This window comes from Callorhinus ursinus, unplaced genomic scaffold (assembly GCF_003265705.2).
Source record: "Callorhinus ursinus isolate GAN/ISIS: 27379988/994484 unplaced genomic scaffold, GSC_fseal_2.0 scaffold10, whole genome shotgun sequence".
Taxonomy (NCBI): domain Eukaryota; kingdom Metazoa; phylum Chordata; class Mammalia; order Carnivora; family Otariidae; genus Callorhinus; species Callorhinus ursinus.
In genome coordinates, this window is record NW_027397072.1 from 35,012,617 (window position 1) to 35,030,604 (window position 17,988).

Here is a 17,988-nt window from a genome sequence, read left to right on the forward strand (position 1 = left end):
GAGAGACACAGCGAGAGAGGGAACACAAGCAGGGGGAGTGGGAGAGGGAGAAGCAGGCTTCCGGCCAAGCAGGGAGTCCAATGCGGGGCTCGATCCCAGGATCCTGGGATCATGACCTGAGCCGAAGGCAGACGCTTAACAACTGAGCCACCCAGGCGCCCCAAGGATTTGGGATTATCTTAATGTTGGCAGTTTTAATAATATGGTATTTCTTCTTAGAAAGTCAACTTTAACTGCAAATTTTTAAATGCCTTTAATTGATTTTTCTTTAGGATTCAGGTGTTCATTTATGTGTTATTGATGACTCCAATGAGCATATGCTTACTGTGTGGGATTGGCAGAAAAAATCAAAAGGAGCAGAAATAAAGGTAAATCAAAAGAAGTTTTAATTATTATTTTTTAGAATACATTATTTGTTTTGCAGATCCTTGGAAGTATATTGCGTATCCTTAAGTTGCAAGAGCATACCAACTGGCCATATTCATTAGATTTATTGATTTGCCATTATTCTTACGATATTGAGAATACCTACCATTTATTTTTTTTAAACAACACCTATTTATAGTCTGTAGTTTCTGTGATAGTATCTGTAGATCCTGAGGTCAATTCTTAAAGTATTCTTAAGATAACATAGTCAAGCACCTTCAACCAAATTCCAGTGATATTTCAGACACATTGTGCTACTGAAATGCCAGAGTGGATGGTTATCTCATCTCAGAATTAAATCTGAATACTCTACCTGGTTTCTTCTTTTAACAAAATTTGTTACTTCACTCAATCTTTAAAGTTTAAAAATCTAAAGGAAAAATTCATTCTAGGAATATAACGGACATAACCAAAAAGCATATGTAATGATAAGTTTTTTGGTCTTAATTACATGTATGGGATTATTACATAAAATGCTACAGCATTTATAATTGTTGTAGAATAGGGTTGATTCCTTTGTGTGTATAACTTGTAAGAGAAGAATATAAGGTTAACATTGCAACTGTGTTCATATGGATGGCAATGGCCTCCCTCTGAAAGACTTTCAGAGGGATTCAGAGTGACAGGATGACTATAAAAAGCCTGTGACATATTTGCTGTACTCTTAAATAACATCACATTCCTCTTCAGTTGTGCGCACTCTCTCTCAGCAGTTTTGTTTGATATAAGCTTCAAGCTTTCAGCTTGTTGGTCAAAAAGAGATTCTTTTAAATAGTGTAAGTTAATCTTTTGAAAGAGTAGATTGATTGTACTTGAAAAGAATATGACGTGTCAGGAAACCTCAAACCTTGAAAAACATAAATGAGGATATAGATTGTCTTTCAGCCATCATTCAAAGTAATTTAACACTGAAACATGGGGACATTATACCAAAGTGAAATGGGTGAATTTTTTTTTTTTTTTAAGATTTTATTTATTTGGGAGAGAGAGAATGAGAGATGGAGAGCACAAGAGGGAAGAGGGTCAGAGGGAGAAGCAGACTCCCCGCCGAGCAGGGAGCCTGATGTGGGACTCGATCCTGGGACTCCAGGATCATGACCTGAGCCGAAGGCAGTCGCTTAACCAACTGAGCCACCCAGGCGCCCCGAAATGGGTGAATTTTGATCCTTTGTAGTAAAGGCTACCAGATGAAGTCTTGTGGTTTTCCTCCTTCTGACCACTCTTTGTTCTCCTTTCTAGGACCTTAAATGTTGGTATTCTTCAGTTATATCCCATGTCCTCCACTGGTATCGTGTGCTCTTATGGCCTTAGTTACTGTCTGCTCTGTCCCATATCAATTAACTCTAACCCAGATCTCTCTTTAGCACACCTATATTTCTTGTTGCCTGCTAGGCATCTTTATTTGAATGTCCTGTCCTGCAAGTCAAAATCAACATGTCCCATTCTGCAGTAGTCATCTTCCTCAGCCCTCAACCAGTTTCGCCTCCCACCATATTCCACCTACTTGCGAAAGCGAGAAACTCTTTTCCCCTTGCTTGTCACACTGAAGTTCCTTAAGCACTGTATCTCAGATGTCTGTATTAGAGTTCTTTCCAGTGCAAGTGACTGCAAAACAACTGAAAGATAAAGAGAAGGTATTGATTCATGGTTAGGGAGAAAAAGAACACATCTAGAAAAGGTCAGAGGGGAATTTTGTCTCCGGAATGACTTGATTCAGGCACTGGATCACTGTTCTCTTCTCTCTCCTCCTTTTCCTGTATGTTGACCTTATTCTCTTCCACTGTAGGTGAGCTCTATTTCTGCTTAAGTCACAGAAATTTGGGGAGTTGGTACATACCTAGTTAATTTATGTAAGTTTAAAATTTAGTAAGGCAACTTCAGAACCTTATTGACAGAAATTAAGAAGACCTAAATAAATGGAGGAATATACAATAATCATGGATAGAAGAAAATATTATAAAGATATTACTTCTCTGCATATTATTCTGTACTTTCAACATAGTCAAAATCCCAGCATGGTTTTCATGGAAGTTGACAAGCTGAGTATGTGTAGAAGTATGAAGGGATAAGAGTAAACAAAAATAACAAGGTTTATGAGGGTGTGAAGTAACTGGAACTCTCATACACTGCTGTATGTTGAACATAGAAATTGGCACAGCCATTTTTGGAAAACTGTTCGACATTACCTTCTAAAGTTGAACATACAGATGTGCATACCCTCTACCGTCCTGTTCCACTCTTAGATATAAACCCAACAGAAGTATATCCATGTGTGGACCGAAAGACAACTAATCAAAAATAATGGTAGCCAAAAAAAGGAAGTTACCCAAATGCCAATCAGTAAGAGAATGGATAAATCAATAATGTGGTCTTTACATACAAAGGAATACAATACAGCAGTGAGAATGAACAGTTTACAATATATGCACCAGTATGAAGTGAATCTCACAAATGTAGATAAAATGGGATCAGACACAAAGGGGTACATTCTATATGATTCCAGTTAAATAAAACAAAGTAATCTATGCTGCTACAAATCAGGATCATGGTTACTTGAGCAGACGTAGGGGATAGTGTCTAGAAAAGATATCTAAGTTATTTCTGGGATGTTAGAAATGTTCTTTTTCTTGTTCTAGATGCTGTACAGAAATGTGTTCAGTTTGTGAAAATTTATCAAGCTATGTACTTAGGATTTGAGTACTTTTCTGTATGTATAATAAAAACCGATAAAAATTAACATAAAATATCCTGGGGGCACCTGGGTGGCTCAGTCGGTTAAGTGTCTGCCTTCTGCTCAGGTCATGATCCCAGGGTCCTGGGATCGAGCTCCATATCAGGCTCTCTGCTCAGCAGGGAGCCTACTTCTCCCTCTTATCTCTGCCACCCCCGCCCCGCGCCTTGTGTTCTCTGACGCTATCTATCTCTCTGTCAAATAAATAAAATCTTTCAAAAAAAAAAAAAAAAGTAAAATATCCTGTAAGACTACACTTATACTCAAAGTGATTTAATTTCATAGGTTACTTCAAGTTATGTATTGAATATCTTACACTTAGCATTATGGGTTTGTATACTGGAAGTATTTGTAGTTAGTTTTATAACCCTCAATCCATTTGGCATAAGATTCAACTGTCAAGTAGTTTGGATTTTTGTCCAAGTGAAAACGAGGGACTGTTCAATTTTTAAAAGGTAGCATCAGGGTGCCTGGCTGATTCAGTTGGGAGAGCATGTGACTCTTGATCTCAGGGTCATGAGTTCAAGCCCCACATTGGGCATAAGATTACTTTAAAAAAAAAAAGTCATCTCTAGAAGAGAGAGGACTAATTTTTGTTTTGTTATTAACATTATCTTTAAAATTTACTTTTGACTTGCTATGTATATATAATCATTATGGAGAATTACATAGCAAGAAAAGGTACTGCCCTTTTCCCTCATCTTATAACCTGAATTCTAGTTAAGGGGAAAAAGTATTCGTATTAGATTGTTTGGGTTTTATATATGTGCCTGTATAAGGCCCTCAAATTCAAATGTTAGTAGAAATGTAAAATTGGCAGAAATATTGGAGTCTTAGGAAAATTTCTAAATTTAGATCAGTTTTTTCATTGTTCATTTTATTGGTATAAGAACATAAAACATAGGGGTTCTAGGTGGCTCAGTTGGTTAAGCATCTGACTTTTGATCTCAGCTCAGGTTTTGTTTTGTTTTTTTGGTTTGTTTTAAAGATTTTTTATTTATTTATTTGCGAGAGAGGGAATGAGAGAGAGCACGAGAGGGAAGAGTGTCAGAGGGAGAAGCAGACTCCCTGCCGAGCAGGGAGCCCGATGTGGGACTCGATCCCAGGACTCCAGGATCATGACCTGAGCCGAAGGCAGTCGCTTAACCAACTGAGCCACCCAGGCACCCTCAGCTCAGGTTTTGATCTCAGGGTCGTGAGTTCGAGCCCTGCCCAACATGGAGCCTACTTTAAAAAACATAAAATGTACTATGTTTAACTCACTTTGTTCATAACATTATCATGTTGATTTGCAAAAAAGAAATGCTTTCATAGACATGAAGTTCTTACCTAAGTTAAAAAATGGACATTAATGGGGTACCTGGGTGGCTCAGGCAGTTAAGTGTCCGACTCTTGGTTTTTGCTCAGGTCATGATCTCATGGGTCATGGGATGGAGCCCCATGTTGGAGTCTGCTTGAAGATTCTGTCCTCCTGCCCCTCCCCCCACCTGTGTGTGCACTTGTGCACTTTGTCTCTCTAAAATAAATAAATCTTTCTAAAAAATGGATATTAATATTCACCCTGCAAGTAAACAACAGCTAACAATAAACAGCTGTACAAGCATGTATTTTTTACCTCACTGTCAAGTTTGAATAAGTGCTTTTGCCATAAAACATTTGATAATTCAGTTGTGATTTACTGAATACATAGAAATATGCTGTTTTAAAAATATCCTCAATTCAGGGGGCGCCTGGGTGGCTCAGTCGTTAAGCGTCTGCCTTCGGCTCAGGTCATGATCCCAGGGTCCTGGGATCGAGCCCCATTTTGGGCTCCCTGCTCCGCGGGAAGCCTGCTTCTCCCTCTCCCACTCCCCCTGTTTGTGTTCCCTCTCTCGCTGTCTCTGTCAAATAAATAAAATCTTTAAAAAAATAAAATAAAATAAATAAAAATATCCTCAATTCAGTAATTTCAGTGAAAAAACTGTATTTGTAATTCTTTTGTGACTCTCATGCCTTTTTCTTCCACAGTCTCACTCTAGTTCTTTTTTTTTAATTTTTTATTGTTATGTTAATCACCATATATTACATCATTTGTTTTGGTGTAGTGTTCCATGATTCATTGTTTGTTCATAACACCCAGTGCTCCATGCAGAATGTGCCCTCTTTAATACCCATCACCAGGCTAACCCATCCCCCTACCCTCCTCCCCTCTAGAACCCTCAGTTTGTTTTTCAGAGTCCATCATCTCTCCTGGTTCGTCTCCCCCTCTGACTTACTCCCCTTCATTCTTCCTCTCCTGCTATCTTCTTCTTTTTCTTTTTTCTTAAAATATGTTGCGTTATTTGTTTCAGAAGTACAGATCTGTGATTCAACAGTCTTACACAATTCACAGCGCTCACTGGAGCACATACCCTCCCCAATGTCTATCACCCAGCCACCCCATCCCTCCCACCCCCGACCACTCCAGCAACCCTCAGTTTGTTCCTGAGATTAAGAATTCCTCATATCAGTGAGGTCGTATGATAAATGTCTTTCTCTGATTGACTTATTTCACTCAGCATAATACCCTCCAGTTCCATCCACGTCGTTGCAAATGGCAAGATCTCATTCCTTTTGATGGCTGCATAATATTCCATTGTGTATATATACCACATCTTCTTTATCCATTCATCTGTCGATGGACATCTTGGCTCTTTCCACAGTTTGGCTATTGTGGACATTGCTGCTATAAACATTGGGGTGCACGTACCCCTTCACTCTAGTTCTTTTAAACTTAACTCCTGTCCTTCTAGGTTTTTTTGAGGAAAGAGCATAAAACATCTTCATTTTTTGGTTTTTGGTTTTTTTCATTTCTGTAGGTATCAGTAGAGTGATCATTCTATATCTACTTTTTAAGCCCTCAGCCTGATGATGAATCTCTCAATCAGTAATATTTTCTTGGTCCATAGTACCAAGAAAGATAAGAGGTTTTTTTTTTTCCATCAAAATGACAGTCTGTCTTTATGATAGAATGTACATGGCTCTTGCATTTGCTAGTTTTAGTGTACTTTTACCTGAATGTGTAAGAAATTAGAAGAATCTAAAACTAATTCATATGTCTTACTAGTGCAGAGTTATTATATGTAAATAGCATAAAAGATGATACAGTAGTATGAGGATATCAAATTTAAATCATTCTAAAAATCTATTAAAATTTTTCAGGAAAATTGATCTTTGAAGAAAAGGCATTTTCTCAAAATGTTTCCCAGTCTTTGATTGTCAGTAGCTATACTTGGTACTTATGGAGATAAGGATATACATTCATCTAAGGCTTTCTTTCTCTATCCACAGACAACAAATGAAGTTGTTTTGGCTGTGGAGTTCCATCCAACAGATGCAAATACCATAATAACATGTGGTAAATCTCATATCTTTTTCTGGACCTGGAGTGGCAATTCACTAACAAGAAAACAGGGAATTTTTGGGGTAAGGATCAGAATGTTATAACTTCATTATAAAACTTTTGATTTTTTAATTGTTGAGTAAACAAACATCATGCCAAAGGGAAAACTGAAAATTCTCTTTGTTTCATTGTAGAAATATGAAAAACCAAAATTTGTGCAGTGTTTAGCATTCTTGGGGAATGGAGATGTTCTTACTGGCGACTCAGGTGGAGTCATACTTATATGGAGCAAAACTACTGTAGAACCCACCCCTGGGAAAGGGCCTAAAGGTACAGTGTTCTCACATTAAAGTCCTCACTTTTTTTTTTTTTTTTTTTAGTCTTGAGGTCTTTTATTTTCTTTACATTTATCATGCCATGAATTCATAGGGAATGGGTTCCAGCAGTTCAGGCTCCTTTCCATTAGTTCTCACAAAGTGTGCTTCTCTGGGTGGGGCAGGCTGGCGCTTCAGTTGAACCCAGGTACCTTTCTCTTTGGCTTCCTTCTTTTTCTGATCATTTTCCTTCACACGCTTCAGGAAGCTGTCTCGGCTCTTTGAGTGTTTAATATGCTCAATGCGTACATTAATTCTCTTGGCAAGAATCTTGCCCTTAACTTGTTTGTTTACAACAATGCCAACAGCATGCTGAGTAACATTGTAGACTCTTCCAGTTTTGCCATGGTAACATTTGTGGGGCATTCCTTTTTGAACAGTGCCCATTCCCTTGATGTCCACAGTATCACCTTTCTTATAGATTCGCATGTATGTGGCCAAAGGAACAACTCCATGTTTTCTAAAAGGTCTAGAGAACATATAGCGGGTACCTCTCCTCTTTCCCTTTGTGTTGGTCATTTTGGCAAATTACTGGAAGATGGCGGTTCTAAAGTCCTCACTTTTAATGCACACATCCTGCTGTTGCAGGCTGGCTCTTACTCCTCAAAATGACTTTGGTTTTTAAGGTTTTTCATGATAATCTGTTTTTTAAAATTAAATTCTTTACAGTTATTCACTGAGCATATATAACCTACATTTGACTATATTCAACCTTTCCTTTTAGGAGGTTTAATTCAAAGTAATTAGAGATGATATAGATATGTTAATTTAAATAGTATAAAGGTTAAAAGAGAAATTATCCTGATCGTTAGTGTTTTGTGTAGCCTTCACAAAAGAAATGGTATTTAAGCTACACCATAATGAATGTACAAGACTACAAAAGATACAGAAACTTGATCCCAGTTTAGAGAAACAGTGCAAGCAAAGGCAGAAGGATGGATGTGAATGTGAGGCATCCAAGATAATGTGAATCAGTTTGTCATGTAAAAGTTAACAGAGGTAAGAGCTAGCCAATTTGAAAGAAATTTTATTTTATTTTTTTTAAGATGTTATTTATTTGACAGCACAAGGAGGGTGAGCAGGAGAGGGAGAAGCAGGCTCCCTGCTGAGCAGGGAGCCCAATGTGGGGCTCCATCCCAAGACCCTGGGATCATGACCTGAGCTGAAGGCAGCCACTTAACCAACTGAGCCACCCAGGTGCCCCAGGAAATTTGATTTTAAAAAACAGTTTGTAATTCCTACTATCAGTTTAATATATACTAAGTAATTGATAATTTAGGGATTAAGATATAGATTTTTTTTAGTTATACACAAGAATCCTTAAAACTGGTTGTTGAGCTCACCATTGAAGAGGACTTATGAGGCCAAGGGTCCTTTATCCCCCAGTTAGATAACCAGAAAAGACCCTGCAAGGATTACAGAAGTGAAATTTTAAAAGAAAAAAGTTGGGGCACCTGGGTAGCTCAGTTGGTTAAGCCGACTGCTTTCGGCTCAGGTCATGATCCTGGTGTCCTGGGATTGAGCCCCGCATCGGGCTCTCTGCTCAGCAGGGACTCTGCTTCTCCCTCCCTACCGCTCCCCCTCCCCCCGTGCTCTCGCTCTCAAATAAATAAAATCTTTTAAAATAAATAAATGAAAAAAGTTAACAAGATAGAACTCTTTATTTAATGCCCCTGAAGAAGGGAGGAGAGAGTTTCTAGGATTATCAGTGCTCTTATAGAGAAGTCAGGAATAAAAACCAAGAACTGTCCATTAGTAGTTTGCAATATCAATAGAACATTAAAGCCCCCGAACACCTAAGTATAGAGCAGCCAGTCTCAAAATGGAAAATTTTGAGAATCCAAGATGAAAATGGAATGGGAAGTAGAGAGTTACTAGAGTCAGTCGTCTTTTTAAGGTTGCCTAAAACCTGAAAGTAAAATGGGAATTGCCAGTAAAGAAGAAAAGACTAAAAAGAGGGAGATGAGAATACCTGGATTGGGCATATGAGGAAGAATTATCCTTGAAAAAGAGCAAGAGCCTCCATTTTATTCTGAGACTGGAGTCTTAGGAGCTGAGATACCTTATGTGAGTAAATGGGGGGTGGGGTGGGGGAATGTCTTGCAGGATGACACTGATCTCAGTAAAGGCAACTCTGTTAAAGACTTATATTGAAGTTTTTATTTTAATGGATTGTAAAAGAATAGTAATGTAGTAAAGCATCACATAATCAGACTCTGTTACTTTAGAGTTCTACTTGGAATTGGGATCCCACTGAAACCTTTGTCTTATCTATGGATATTGGACTTATTACAATAAATGAATAATAAAACCAAAACCCTATAAATTTAGAGGTATTATTTTCTAAGCAATTAGTGATTAAAAGTATCCTTATTGACTCTCAAAAGCCTGTTTCCAAAGATCTTAACAGCTGATGATTAGTAGTTATTTATAGTATAGTAATAAAGAATGATAATCCTAATTACTACATTTGTGGCACATTTCCTACCTTTCTCCTCTCCTTTTCCCAGCATAGCAAGACTAGAGGGTTCAGTCTCCCTCGGGCTGAGTCTGGGGGTTTCGGTGAGGCAATATGCATGTCCATGTCATAAAATGGGACAGAGGAGGGAAAAAGAATAAACTCGTAGTTTGGTCCCCTTCTTCTTTTTCTAACTACAGCCCCTCTTCCCAGCCCTCGTAGTGGGCCTTGGCATTTCTTTAGCTTTACCTCAAATTGATTGTCCTCAGAAATAGATGAATTTTTTTTTTTTAAGAATTTATTTATTTGAGAGAAAGAGCGCGCACGAGAGAGCACAAGCAGGGGGAGCGGCAGAAGGAGAGGGAGAAGCAGGCTCGCCGCTGAGCAGGGAGGCCAATGTGGGGCTCCATCCCAGGACAAGTCCCATTTGCACCCAAATGCACAAGTCTGCTTTCCCCTTTTCTGTGGTAGATGAAAAAATGAGGAATGGCACTGAAAATAGCCTTTTTTCAACTCCATTTTTCTTTACTGTTTAAAAAAATAAAGCTGAAAAAATATCCAGAGTACCATGCGTCCTTCAAAGTAGGTTATGAGAGAAAAATTAAAGACGTTGTTCTAAAATCAGTGGGCTGGGAACAGAGAGAGATTCTTTATCAACAGCAACAGGTTGGAGCAGCAGAAAGAAAACTAGCTAAACCAATCAGACTCTTGAGAATCCACAAGAAAAGAGGTGGAGATTGACAGGGAACCAACCTGGGGTTCCTGAGACATTTCCCCTGGGGAATGGCAGAGCAGTGCACCCTGGTTTCTCTTATTTATCCACCTCACCTTAAATACACTGAAACAACTTTAACAACTTCCCTTTGTCTCCCTGGAGTCTCTGCATCAGACCGTGGAAATCACCACCAATAACTTAGGAATAAGGGAATCCTTGTTTCTCTGCTCAGAAGGAAAGCCCTGATTTACACGTCTGTCTTACCTAATAGACTTTCCCAGGACTAACAGTGTCTGGCATTTGGTACTAGCTGTTTGAAAATTATTTGTTAAACCTTTTGTTAAGGAAGTGACTTTAATCTTACCTTTGGATGTTAGCGTAGGAATAAAAGTTGAATGGTACTGATGAAAGCACTATTTTCATGAAAATGTGGAATTTGTAGACTTGTAGATTTCTTACCATTGTGCAGATTTTTATACTATGTTTTTGGGGAGATATACTACAGTGGTGTTTTCCATATCCATGCAGCTGAATTTCTAAGTTTCGTGGGTGAATTGGATAGAAATTAATCCTTAAATTGTATTACCAGTGATCCTGATCTCAGTCATTGGCTGTGCTTTCTTTAGCTTCTTTTGCCTAGTTTAGGTTCAAAATTCATGAGAAGGATGGCAATGGATTGAGGATTCTTAAGAAAAAAGAAAGAACAATGATACTATCAACTACCTTTCCCATTTATCTCTGTTTTCTTTTTCCTGGGCTCATTTGCTCAGTATTAGAAATGTGAGGGACAGCATGGTCTAGCAAAAGAGTGACTTAAATTGTTGACATGTGCTGAGGTGGGAGGCAGGGAGAGGTTTTTATTTGGGTTTTTGTCTAAAAAACTTGTGGCTTAGCCTTTGTGCAAAGAAAATCTGCATATGAACATACAGGAAATAGGAAATTAACCTTCATAAACTGCTGGGCACATGAAATAGACTGTATTGTACTCTGCGACAGGACTGATCCTGTTATGGGCAAACTTGCTAAAAATTTTGTTTCTTCCTTTACATTTGAGGGTTTCCGTTCAAGAAAGGACTAGAGGAAGGGTTTGATGAGTGCAGTGAAATAAATGTATAACCTTAGATCAGAACACTCAAAAGTTTCCATTTTTAAATTCTTGCCCAAAATTTCAGTAGACTGATCCATTTTGCATATTCCTTGATATGTATTTCTGTATCCGTGGCTGGCAGCCTTTTCAACCAAAAATACTGTGATAACATGTCTGATAAAGGGACGTTTTTAGATGGCAGAAGTTTAATTTCATAAATGATTCGTAAAGTGTACAACATAATGATATATGTATATATGCCAAACGATTACCACAAATTCTTAAGACTTACTGTCAGGATCTTTCAGATATACAATATAGTATTGTTAATTGCTATACATTATTACATCCCCAGAACTTATTCATCTTATAACTGGATGTTTCTACCTTGTGACCATTGTCACCTATTTCCCCCACCACCACCTCTGACAACCACCAGTCTGTTCTGTTTCTATTAGTTCATTTTTTTTTAGATTTTACTTGTGAAATCATATAGTATTTGTCTTTCTGTGTCTGACTTGTTTCACTTAGCATAATACCCTCAAGGTCCATCCACGTTGTTACAAATGGCAGGATTTCCTTCTTTTTTTTTATTCCATTGTGTATGTGTACACTGCATTTTTTTTTTTTACACCACATTTTCTTTATCAGTTCATCTGCCAGTCAATGCTTAGGTTGTTTCCGTATTTTCTGTTTATCATGTGAGTACAAGGTACTTATTTCCTACCTATATGAGAAAGTTCAGATTTTTCTTTTATGAAATAATTCGTAAGTTTTAAGTGAGGGGAGGGGAAGTTGAGACTATTACAAGATAATTTCCATTCTTAAATCTTTTTTTTTAAAGATTTTATTTATTTATTAGAGAGAGAATGAGAGAGAGAGAGCACGAGAGGGAAGAGGGTCAGAGGGAGAAGCAGACTCCCCGCTGAGCAGGGAGCCTGACGCAGGACTCGATCCTGGGACTCCAGGATCATGACCTGAGCCGAAGGCAGTCGCCTAACCAACTGAGCCACCCAGGCGCCCCCATTATTCTTAAATCTTTAGGGAACTAAGAAACACCATTTTACCTACTCTCCAAATAATCAACGTGAGCACATTTGCCCAGTTGCTTATAATATAACATAAATTTCAAAGTCTACCTGATATTCAATTCCATAGGTAAACAGGCACAGAAAGCCCTCCAAATTATCCTCATTTGAAGTCAGGGTAAACTGCTTTTTAAGGAAACTTTGTTTCTGTTAGAGATGTGAAGAAAGGAGGTATTTGCAATTAAGCTTGGATAGACTTGGCCATGATTACATCTGGAGATACAGTAGGTTTTTAAATTCAAGGATAATTATTTTTCTCGGTAGGTATTTCAAACATTACTTGGCTTAAATTGGAATGTCAGAAATACAGGCCCATGAGAAAGAAATCTTTGACCAACAATTTGTTATATTGGTAAATACTATCTAAAGGGAACTTTGGTAATGTGTTTAAATTTGAAACACAAATTTTATCTCAATTAATATTAGGTCCTCTTCAGGAAATAACTCTTACGGGGTAGGAGGTTTGAGAGTAGAACTCTCATGGAGCTGATACTACTTAGTTATATTTATTCTTGATGAAGCATTTGTTCCTCACGTTTATTTTCTGTTTTCTAACATTCCATCATTCTAGGAAGACTTAAGTGATTAATGAGGTGGTCATGTCTGGAAGACTGAATTTAAAACAGAAAAACTATGTTGCAGTTTTCTACATTCTAATGGAGATCCATGAAATTCCACATCTCTGCTTTTGTAATTTCTTGCATGGTACTCAGACTCTTGTTAATCTGACTATGAATTAGAAAGTAAGGTCTTTGGGCCTCCCCCCCACACCCCCACACCCCCCAGCCCAACAATACTCTTTAAAAGTTCACACCTCTCAGATGTCCTCTCGGTCACGTCAGGGCCATGATTGATAATTGGCTGGCTGTCTTACTGGACACAGTTGTGGTGTTCAATGTTTGAAGTATTTTTAGGTGATAAATGTTGATGTGAGCTGAGGGAGTTGATATGAATAGCAAGTTTGTTGGAGTTCTCCCAGCTCTGCAGATTTGAGCAAGTTCTCCTTCAAATCCGCAAGCCCTTTCTTTCCTTTCTCCCTGCCCATCTCTTAAATATCTGTACCACTAGCTCCCTGACACTGAGTAATTTTTAGTCAGCTGTAGCATTCTTCTTTCAAGGATACAAAAGCCCTACAAATTGCAGTTTATTTTTTAAATACACTGGTAGATCCTTTAAATAGGTAAGTAAAAGTGAACTATCTCAATGACAGCTTTATTGAGATGCAGTTCACAGACCATAAAACTCAACCCTTTTAAAATGTACAATTAAGTGATTTTTAGTACATTCACAGAGTTATACACCCATCACCACTGTCTTAAATTCCAAACATTTTATCACCCCAAAAACAAACACTGGACCTGTTAGCAGTCATTTCCCATTTCTCCCTCCCTTCAGCCTCTAGCAACTGTTTGTCTACTTTTGGTCTCTGGATTTGCCTATTTTGGACATTTCACGTAAATTGAATCATACAATATATGGTCCTTTGTGACTGGCTTCTTTTATTGGGACCTTAGTGTTTTCAAGGTTCATCCATGTTGTGGCATGTATCAGTACCTCATTCGTTTTAATGGCTGAATAATATTACATATTATGAACATACCATATTTTATCCATTCTTCCATTGATGAACAATTTAGAAAATGAACAATTTTTTCAGTTTCATTGAGATATAACTGGCATATGTTAAAATGTATAACATAATAATTTGATTTGATGTATGTTTATATTGCAAAATGAACACAGTAAGTTTTGTTTATATCCATCACCTCACAGTTATAGATTTTTCTCTTTTGATAAGAACTTTCAGATCTACTTTCTTAGCAGCTTAATTTTCAAATATATAACACAGTATTGTTAACTGTAGTCACCATGCTGTACATTAAATTCCAAGAAGTTATTTATCTTATAACTAGAAGTCTATACCTTTTAACCACTTTCACCCATTTCTGTCAGTGAATAATTTTAAACCTGTAATTTTTTTTCATTATTCCAAGTGGTATGAGATTTACTTATTGACTTACTTTGGCCATATTTAAACAAGGTGCTGCCTTCCCATTTTTAACTTAGTAACTAATTCTATAGGGTATCTTCCAAAGAGCTTTTACTCTTGCTCTGCCGGTCTCACTAGCCAGACAAAGAGGTTCATTGAGTTAAGGTATCATGAATACCAAAGAAGTAGTTCTCAGGAAATGAAGTGGTTATAGTTTGAGTACTAAAATCTTACCCTCAGGGGCTCTTGGGTGGCTCAGTCACTAAGTGTCTGCCTTCAGCTCAGGTCAGTGATCCCAGGGGCCCCAAGACTGAGCCCCACATTGGGCTCCCTGCTCAGCAGGAAGCCTGCTTCTCTCTCTCCCACTCCCCACGCTTGTGTTCCCTCTCTCGCTGTGTCTCTCTGTCAAATAAATAAATAAAATCTTTTAAAAAAAAATCTTACCCTCACCCTGAAAAAAGAGGGTCTGATGGGTGCCTGGCTGGCTTTGTCAGTGGAGCATGTGACTCTTGATCTCGGGATCATGAGTCTAAGCCCCATGTGGTGTGGAGGCTACTTAATAAATAAATAATATAAAGAAAAAGGATCTGATTATATATAATATACACACATATATACATACATAGCCTACCCTTGAACAAGGTGGGTTTGAATTGCATGGGTCCACTTATGTGCAGATTTTTTTATAGTACAGTACTGTAAATGTATTTTTTAAGATTTTATTTGAGAGAAAGACAGTACTGGGCAGGGGGGAGGGGCAGAGGGAGAAGAAGAGGTGGACTCCCTGCTGAGCGGGGAGCCTGATGTGGGACTCTACCCACGGACCCTGAGATCATGACCTGGGCTGAAGGCAGAAAAGCTTAACCAACTGAGCTACCCAGGTGCTCTTCTTAAGATTTTGTTTATTATAATTTCTCTAGCTTTATTGGAAGAATACAGTATGTAATACATACAACATACAAAATAGGTGTTAATTGACTATTGATATTATTAAGGCTTCCTGTCAAGAGTAGACCATTAGTAGTTAAGTTTTGGGGGACTCAAAAGCTATAGACAGATATTTGACTGCACAAGGGGTTGGTACACCTAACCCATGTTGTTCAGTGGTCATTTGTGTGTGTGTGTGTGTGTGTGTGTGTGTGTGTGTAAATTGTTTTTTAATCTCCACGTGGACTTAAGATATTTTTTTTATGGCCCTGCCTTGTCCCTCCCTGGGTACTTGTAAAGTACTTATATGCTATGGGCATATAAGATAAGAAAGCTGGGGGCGCCTGGGTGGCTCAGTCATTAAGCATCTGCCTTCGGCTCAGGTCATGATCCCAGGGTCCTGGGATCGAGTCCCACATCGGGCTCCCTGCTCAGCAGGAAGCCTGCTTCTCTCTCTCCCACTCCCCCTGCTAGTATTCCTGCTCTCGCTGTGTCTCTCTGTCAAATAAATAAATAAAATCTTAAAAAAAAAAAAAAATAAGAAAGCTGGGCTATCATTCAGCCATCACATTGGTACAACCTAACTGGTTTTTAAAATACTACTCTAGTTGGTCAAAAGCCACTGCTCCAGGCTGCTAGTGCCCACTTCCCTCCCAGTACCATTCCCAGTCCTCCGTTTCTTAGCAAGTAAAGGGGCAATCCTTGGCAGAGCAGAGGGCCTCCACGTCAACAGTGGTTATTTTTTTTTTTTATTTGCCAGAGGGGGAGCGGCAGGCAGAGGGAGAAGCAGGCTCCCTGTGGAGCAGGGACCCTGACCCTGGGCTCAATCCCAGGACCCTGGGATCATGACCTGAGCCGAAGGCAGACGCTTAACCAAGTGAGCCACCCAGGCGTCCCAACGTTGGTTATTAAATGTTAAATATTATGGCTGTTACCTCAGCAGGAAATGAAGATTTTGGGGAAGCTTAAAAGAACATTGAATGGACTTGAGTCCTTATCACGGCCTTGTCACTAGCTATGTGGTATTGGTTAAGCCAGTTCTATACATCTGTGTCCTCAGCTCTAAAATCAGAAAAGTAATACCTACCCTACCTACCAGGTAGGATGATTATAAGAGATAGTAAGTTCTGAAGCTAATGTATCCTCTGTTGTCTGTGGAATTATCACTACTTCAGCTTATCCTTTTGTAAGAATTATTTTGAAATGTTTTCAGAGTAACTAAATATTAACATAAATGGAAAAGGATGAACTTTTGATTCTTTATTCTGTAAAGTTTTCTTCCAAAAAGACACTAGAGTGATGGAAAATATCAGTGTTTTTATTTTTTCTCTCATCTTATTAGGTGTTTATCAGATCAGCAAACAAATCAAAGCTCATGATGGCAGTGTGTTCACACTTTGTCAGATGAGAAATGGAATGTTATTAACTGGAGGAGGGAAAGACAGAAAAATAATTCTATGGGATCATGATCTGAATCCTGAAAGAGAAATAGAGGTAAGGATGAAAATTTTTAAATATTAAGTCTTCTAAATGCTTGTGTTCATCCCACAATAAGTTAACACACTTTCCTGGTAAATTGGTACACATTTTTATCATTTCATTCTCTCAAAAAAAAAGAAATAAAAAGAGTATTCATTAAACAAAATAATTGGAAAGAGTAAAAATATATATATATATATATATATATATATATATATATATAGGGCAGACTAGTTTTTATTTCTGAGATTATTTTTTTAGTGATCCAAAAATATAACCATGCAGACATTCACCAGATACAGTATCCAACTCTAAGGTATAAAAAATAACCAGTTTGATTTTAAAACTTGAAAATAATCTTTTAAACAAGAGGCTTAATGATAATCGCTAATTATCTGTGTATGTGTCCACTTCATGTCGTGCACCAAGAGTATCTACCACACCTGACAAGTATTCTGTGCTCAGGGAAGGTTTGCTAATTGAATTGAGGTCTCTGGAAGTGAAATGGTTAAGAATAGTATTCTATAGGTCAGTGTTTCTCAAAGCAAGAGCAAATTTCAGAGTTTAGTATTGCTTCTGTTTTTTTGGTGACTTAAACTTTGAATTTGTGCTTAGTGTTTTCAACACGTTTTCCAGACAAAATCTTTACTTAAAAAAAGATCCCAAAAGTACTGCTGTTGGGTTTTATTTCCAAGAAGATAGACAAGAAGTCAAAAGAGTCACTTTATCACAAACTTAGGTTCATAATGGAAATGCCACTTCCTTTACTATTTATTTTTTTCCACAGATAACTCATATCCTTTGTAATCAAAAGCTACACCATCTGTTTTATTCCTCCCTTTGCCATTTCTAACATCAGTTTGGATTATCTTTGGAATTCAATTATTTGTGCTTTTAGGAGTCACTTTGGGTCCTCCTTCATAAAGAAGAATTGCATTATTTCAGAGTCATTGCTTGGACTTATTATCTTATTAATACACCATTCACCGAGAGTATACCATGTAGTGCATTAAATGAGCGTGATCTCCCAAGGAGTCCTATGAAGGACAGTTGTAACACTTCGCAATATATTGCTTTTTAGTTAACAAATTTCACATGTGTTATTCTTTTATTTTCTTCCTTACAACAATCAAGAATAGGTAGGATATATATTATTATTTCCCCATATTATAGATAAATTTGTCTTAGGCTAGATGGTGTACCCCAAATAAAATAACTGGTAAATAACAAAACCAGACCACATTTTTCATGTAGTCTAATAGAACTTTTTTCCCCTACACCTAACCCAACTCTTGAAATCATATAAAATATAAATTTAAAATTGACTAAAGCAAAGAATGTTGATGATAGTG

The 17,988-nt window shown here is 37.8% G+C and overlaps 1 protein-coding gene across 2 annotated transcripts in view; it reads left to right on the plus strand.

The window, feature by feature from the left end:
- Nucleotides 1-17,988, plus strand: part of EML4 (EMAP like 4) — a 147,301-nt gene that overhangs the window by 98,335 nt on the left and 30,978 nt on the right. For both annotated transcript variants that reach the window (XM_025868128.2, XM_025868129.2), the window contains 4 exons: nucleotides 273-368; nucleotides 6,467-6,601; nucleotides 6,713-6,848; nucleotides 16,500-16,651. In XM_025868128.2, coding sequence (XP_025723913.1) covers nucleotides 273-368; nucleotides 6,467-6,601; nucleotides 6,713-6,848; nucleotides 16,500-16,651 — 519 coding nt within the window. The remainder of the gene's footprint in view (nucleotides 1-272; nucleotides 369-6,466; nucleotides 6,602-6,712; nucleotides 6,849-16,499; nucleotides 16,652-17,988) is intronic.